General features: G+C 42.6%; 1 protein-coding gene across 3 annotated transcripts; it reads right to left on the bottom strand.

Moving 5' to 3' along the window:
- Window positions 1-407: 407 nt before the first annotated feature.
- P2ry1 (purinergic receptor P2Y1) lies at window positions 408-6,626 on the bottom strand. Of its 3 annotated transcripts, none has more exons than XR_003836252.1 (2): window positions 3,695-6,626; window positions 408-2,241 (listed from the first exon to the last, which is right to left on the bottom strand). XR_003836252.1 is itself a non-coding variant. In XM_021158572.2 (2 exons), exon 1 carries the CDS (start codon window positions 5,934-5,936, stop codon window positions 4,815-4,817), a length of 1,122 nt encoding a protein of 373 aa, XP_021014231.1. In that variant the 5' UTR covers window positions 5,937-6,626; the 3' UTR covers window positions 408-2,517; window positions 4,779-4,814. The 3 variants fall into 3 exon arrangements, 2 of the variants coding, with proteins under 2 accessions (XP_021014231.1, XP_029331448.1); XM_021158572.2 differs by having other exon boundaries at window positions 408-2,517; window positions 4,779-6,626; XM_029475588.1 differs by having other exon boundaries at window positions 4,779-6,626.
- Between the last annotated feature and the right edge of the window lie 319 nt (window positions 6,627-6,945).

Here is a 6,945-nt window from a genome sequence, read left to right as displayed (position 1 = left end):
GAATAGAATAGAATATGTGCTTATTTGCGATTAAACATCAAATAAGAACAGTGTTAGGGATTATCTTGCATGAGGATTCTCCCTTTATCATAAAATATTATAGTGCAGTTGTCATTTTAAGAAACTACCCAAATTAAAACAAAGAGCCTTGCAGTGTATGTCAAAATGTGAGGAAATGCTGGGCATGGTAGCACACGCCTTTAATCCAAGCACTTGGGTGGCAGAGGCAGGTGGATTTCTCAGTTCAAGGCCAGCCTGGTCTACAAAGTGAGTTCCAGGACAGCCAGGGCTATACAGAGAAACCCTGTCTCAAAAAACAAAAACAAAACAAAACAGAAAAAAAGTGAGGAAATATTTGAGCAAGAACAGTCTAATAATACAGACACCATCACCATGTTTCATAGTTTTATTGAATTTCAGTTTTAATTATGATAAGAACAACTCTAATGACCACAATTATGAAGCTCTGCTGTTATTTTAAATAGCAGATACAAGAATGGCTGCCATGCCTGGAACACACACACATACACACACCCACACACACCCACACACACACACACACACACACACACACACACACGAGCAAAGTCACAGAAACATGGGCGAATCTGCAGCTCCCTCCAGTCAAACAATACTGTGCTTTTACAGGACATGAACCTCTTTTGAATACAAAGACAATTATACACAATCAATCCAGAGGTTGTTAAGCTACCACTGATGAGACAAACCTGAGAAGGCTCAAAATGCCAAGTAACACTGTTCCATACCACTCAATAGCACTGTTAACTACAGATATCTGTTTCAATCTTCTACAGGAAAATCACAAATGTTATAAAAATAAACTTTTTCTTGCAAAAGCACTAAAACAATGTTACTCAAATGTACAAATTTTGATATGTAACATAAATTCACCTTCATTTAAAAAATGACAGAATTAAGCAGCCAAATGACATAGTTATCACTTAACATGTTGGCATTAAAGTTACCAACTGCCTAAAGAAAACAGATTAAAATCAATAGCAATGTTCAATTTCTTGGTAGTGTTACAAAACCAAAAAAACCAAAATAAACAAAAAATCACCTCACAAAAGATTGTACTATGTTGCCTTAAGAAAACAAAAAAAAAAAAAACAAAAAACAAAAAAACATTGTAAAGCTTCAAGATCTAGCAGAAAACTATCAGCTGCACTTTTCTCTCCCTGTATCACTAAAGTTTGTCTTTAAATTCTCACATTATATCCACACCACCCAACCTACTGGACATCTAAATCATCAATTTTGAAAGGAGACAAGCCTTTAGCCTTTGGCAGTGGACGCTGCAACCATAGTTAGAGCAATATTCTAAACTTTCTGAAAAGACCACACAAACTTTCTATAATGTAAATATACACATATAATGTATGTAATATATAACCTGTCTAAAATATCCTATACTTGTTATAAATCTTACAATAATCTAACACCAAATCATGTCTGTATAGCAAGAACCCCACACAAAAGGAAAGCATGCAAATTCAAATCTAGAGAAAATTAAACACTTGTTATAAACCACATTTTCATCATTTTAGATACAAATACAAACTGGTCTTAAAAGTTCAAAGTTACTAATATCTGAAAAAAACCTCTTAAATAAAATTCTCATTTTATCTAGCATTATATATTACTGTAAAATATACGTGTGACATTTGAACATTATACACTGCAATAAATAGAATTTACACTAGTACATTGTATCTTCAATCTGTACAACTGAAGGCCCACAAACCTCTTCAATAAATACTATTACAATGATTACATTCAACCAATAGAAGAAAAGCTTCAATACATATTTACGAGTATCACATCTTCTATGTCCTGTCAATAGTTGAATTCTAGCTGCTACTAAGTACTGGTATGTGTTATATCAAGATGGGTTAGTGTCCTGGTTGAGTGAGCAGAGATTTACAGGTTTCAACCTTTCCATACCACAGCTGGTGGAAAATGAGACCTTTATGCAAAGTCTAGACTGGAGAGTCCTAGGAAGCAGAGGAGCAGATTCCAAACAGTTCTCACTGCTTTCCAAGATCTACCACAGCACCTACGGCATCAACAAATGGTGTCCTGTTACTTTTCCTCTTCATGAAGAATGGGCTTCCGAGTTTCTTCTCAGTGGCCACATCACAGTTTTAGTTTTGAATTCTGTCTCATGTGCTAAGTTTCTTCTTAATTTATCATTTTAGTTCAATGCAGGTTCAAAGCAACCTTCAAAGAGTCAGAGACAGCACTTTGTAAGGAATAACAACAGATAGCAACAAGAAAAACCCTTGAGCTTGGAAAGGAACGAAGACATCTTTGTAGTGTGAAGTTTAATGACTCACTAAAATCTTACAGTTTTAGGTGTCTTTCAACAAAACGTCAACATAACTGTCTTTATATGAAAACCCTCACTCAGGTGGCACACACTGGTCTTTTGGTAAATAGAGTGTTGTTTCTTCTTGACCTGTGTATGCATAGATCATCTCAGGGATGTCTTGTGACCTGGAAGAAGTTGGCACAGTCAGTCTTGGTACTATGTTGACATATCATTGTTTATTTAATGATGTAGGAAGCTAAGGAAGAAGAACACTTTAGGGGCTGCAGCGATAGGTCAGTGGTTGAACTCTTGCCTAGTAGCTACAAGGCCCTGGGGTCAATCCCCAGAATGAGGAACATGACAAGGAGCAGATGGATACTTTGGTCCTCTAACCAAATACAAACCCAAAGAACATTTTCTGGAAGTTGAAACAGTGCATTGAACACATATCCGAAATCAGGCTGATATCCTAAGCCTCAAATGGAGAAAGCCGTATTAAATACTGAGGAAATGATACAGACATATGGAGTGCTGAGCTGTGGGTTTCTGAAATTTCCATTTGGGTCAGTTTAAGAAAATTACTTTTGAGCCACTGAACAAATTTAAAGTGTCAACAATAATAAGGGTGTATTGTAGATTTTGTCTGTAGGATTCTGAAACAGAAAATGTTGCATTAGTCTTACCACTTGAGAACTCTGAAAAATCTCAAAAGCCAGAGACACAGTAAATGTCTTCTCTAGTTGGCTTCTTTACCTCTTTATGTTAGGACTGAATGTGTAGATGAACCACAATAAGGAAGGCTAAATACAGCTTTTCTTCATGGACCTGAGTAATAAGACATTAGGCAAATGGAAGCACTCCAAAGATCTCCCAGATCTCCAGTCATTTGAATGTTTAAGAAATGACATCAAATCTGAATCTTCTGTCATATATCCTACTGGGCACAAAGGTTGTTTTCTCAGAGAGTACTTTAAAAACAGTGTCTGCCATCACTTACAAACTCAGGAGGTAGCTGTGGGAGGACTCACTTTCACTGCTAGAATACCTTGGACATCAGATTTGTTCATTTGCACTATTTAATTCCTCATTATTTTAATTAAATTAAATGTGACCATTTCAAGGGTTTTAAATGTAGCAATTCATTATTCATTGGAAATTGTTTTTAAAATGCAATAAACTTTATAAATATTTCATTACTGTCTAGAGTAGAAAACGCTGCTTTCCCTTTACTATGAATGACCTGATGAACACTTGTAATGGAATTCTCTTCAGTTTTATCATGCCTCAAGCACTCAAATCTTAATTTCCTTTATTTTCTCCTTGCTTTTTTTTATTATTTAAAAAGTCATCAAAAGGTTTCACCTTGTTATCAGATAACAGCTTTCCACCATCATGGAACACCTAAGTGATTTCCTTGCATCCCCTTTCATTCTGCATTTAATATTTTGAAGAACCCTGAAGAGACAGATAGAACCCTGCCATTATTTTTTGGTTTAACATCCTTCTTTTTGAACTCTTCTCATTTCCAGCTGCAGAAAGGCCCTGTCAAGCCTGGCCTTCTGAAACATCCACAGTCCCGCCCACTACCCCACAATCTGCTAAGGGCTCCACCGCTGCCTTCACCCTTTAGTCTAAAATTTAACTGGGATTTCTCAAAATTGTTTTCACAGATGTGAGGGAGCACTTGTCTTGGAACACAGAGTCCTAAGACACTGCACAGCAGTGGTGCAAGTGAGAACTATTTATCCCAGGAAGCCTAGGAGTCCACAGTATTTATAAGAAAAACACATGCAGTTCAATTATTTTGAGCGTATCTTGGCAATAATATGATATCTGCAGCCTCCCACCACCAAACATTTAAGAAGTGATGTTTATTAATCAGTTTTCCAGAAATAACTGGAAATGTTCCTTTTACTCACAGAAAAGTTCATTGATTTTATTTTTCTATTCAATTCCCCAGATAACATCAGCCACCATGTATGCTTCTGAGGAATTGAAAGACATGAACATCAAGGCATCTGCTCACTGTTCAATGGACTAACCAGCATTTCATTATACTATGCCAAATTGTTTAAAGGATAGATTTTATTTTGTTTATGCCAAGAGCTATTCAAAGCAACACAGGCTGAACAAATCACAGGTTCAAGTTCCAGGTGGCCAGTTTTTTTGGAGACATTTTTAATATCAAAATTGCTCTGCTACACATTCTCTCTCTCTCTCAACAGAAAAAAAGCCTGTGAATTGAAAAGGAGGAAGGGGAAGTGTTTATTACACATACTTCTTCTATTCAGTAAGAAAGGAGATTACAGGAAAGAACAATAAATGTAGATATGTGCATCAAATTGATGCTCCTTAATTTTTAGACTCACGACTTTCTTGTTTGGAGAATTCTCTTACATTACTAGGAACTTAGGAAGAAAAGCATCTTGTTCTATGAGCATCCTACCATGTTACAAAACTCAGGAGTTAGGATCTCGTGCCTTCACAAACTCGTGTCTCCATTCTGCTTGAATTCAGATAAAATATTGAGAGTCATTTCTTCACTCTTGGATTGTAAATTGGCCTCACTCCTCCTGGAAGCTTTCCTGGTGGCTCGGGACAGTCTCCTTCTGAATGTGTCTCCAGCCAAGAAATAAAGAATGGGGTCCACACAGCTGTTGAGACTTGCTAGACCTCTTGTTACCTGATAAGTGGCATAAACCCTGTCGTTGAAATCACACATTTCTGGGGTCTGGAAATCCAACCGTGCTCGCAAATTCATCGTTTTCATCACATGGAAAGGGATGTAAGACACAGCAAACACCGTCAGGACAATTATCACCAGGTAAATGGATTTCCTCCGGAGCGGAGAGTTGTCCAGGTCATTGTAAATCAAAGCTTTAACAATTAATCCATAACAGCCCAAGATCAGCACCAAAGGGATGCAGAACATGGCCACAGTCGTGCACATACTGTAGATGAAATAACTTCGCAGGTAATCATTGGACGTGGTGTCATAGCAGGTGACAGTTTTGTTTTTCCGAGTCCCAGTGCCAGAGTAGAAGAGAATAGGGGAGATGGCCACCACCACAATGAGCCACACCAGCACGCTGACATAAATAGCATTCTTCTTCTTGAGCCTGCCCAGAGACTTGAGAGGGTACACCACGCCGCTGTACCTGTGTGCACTGATGCAGGTGAGGAACAAGATGCTACCGTAGAGGTTTACGTGGAAGATGAATCTCTGCAGCTTGCACATAGCATCCCCGAAGATCCAGTCAGTCTTGTTGAAGTAGTAGAAGATGAGGGCTGGTAGGGTGAGCACGTATAAAAAGTCAGCCAGAGCCAAATTGAACATGTACACGGAGATGCCGCTCCAAGGCTTCATGTGGAAAACGAACATCCAGATAGCCACGCTGTTGCCTAGGAAGCCTATGATGAACACTAAAATGTAGACGGCCGGCAGGTAGTAGAACTGGAAACCGGTCTTGGTCAGGGCACATTGGAATGAAGAGGAAACTGCTGCAGTTGAGGCGACAGTACTGTTTCCCCAAAGCGAGCCCAGGCCAGCCAGAAAGGCAGCATCCGTCCCGTTGGGGACAGCCGACCAAGGCACCTCGGTCATCCTCTTCTTTCCAACTCAGACAGCTACTAGAAAGGGCAGACCGCGGCGAGCGGGCAGCAGCGGCGAGAGACTCAGCGCGCATCGGAGGCGCGGGTCAGGGACCGCGCGCGGGAGTTCCCCACGGGTCGGAGCGCGCAGGGGCTCGCCCACGCCGGCTCTGGCCGCGCGTTTGTCGCGGGCCATGAAATTCGCCCGGGGCTGCGACCGATCTAAGCTGAAGGACGGGCGGGCAACTTCCCGGTCCAGCTGGCGGCGCGGAGGTTACACAACAGGACGCGCAGGGCACCTCCACCAAGTTTGCAAGTGCGCTCCCGCGCAGGGCGACTGATAGGCGCTGCTTAGAGCGCCTGGGGCGCGGCGGGTCAAGTCCAAGTAGTTTGGCGGTTCCCAGCGGCCCGAAGGCGCAGGCCAACCACCTCCTTCCTCTCTGTGATCAACTTTGCCTGGCCATCTGCCTGCTCCCTACCTTGCAACCCCGGACCTTCACCGGGGACGCCGCGACTCTTCTTCCGGCCACATTCTGAGCCCGCGCTCAACCTTGGAGATCTTTTGGAGAGCGCGTGGCCTCGGACCCTGGCGTACTACCAACCCTGTACCCCGCTCACAGTCCATGAAGGCTGCAGTCTCCGTGCTCGGCTGGGTCTCGAGTGCAGGGGGCAGGAGAGAAAGCCAGGCTCCCAGAGGGGTGGGCGGAGCCTGGGAGCCCGGGCGAGTCTGTGCACCGCGGGGAGGCAAGGGGCGTGTCTCCGCCTTGCAAGCTCCGGGCCGCGGGCTCAGGGCTGGGCGCCCAGGGCGGGAGGTGGCCTCTGGAAGCAGAGATCGCAGTGCCCCTGCACGCCTGGCACGGCCGCCACCACTCGAATCAGTGGTCAGAACAAAAGGTGCTCTAGGGCAGCGGTGGCTTCTGGCCAGCGTATGGCTGGAGGGGTTTCCTCGGTCCTCCACCAGCTAGCTCTGTAAAGTGAAGTTGCTGACACACTGAAAACCTTCTGGAAGCTGGCAGCGTTGT

The sequence above is a fragment of the Mus caroli genome, chromosome 3 (genome assembly GCF_900094665.2).
Source record: "Mus caroli chromosome 3, CAROLI_EIJ_v1.1, whole genome shotgun sequence".
NCBI classification, from domain to species: Eukaryota; Metazoa; Chordata; class Mammalia; order Rodentia; family Muridae; genus Mus; species Mus caroli.
The sequence above is the reverse complement of the archived record's forward strand: the minus strand, read 5'-3'. Positions and strand labels throughout refer to the sequence as shown.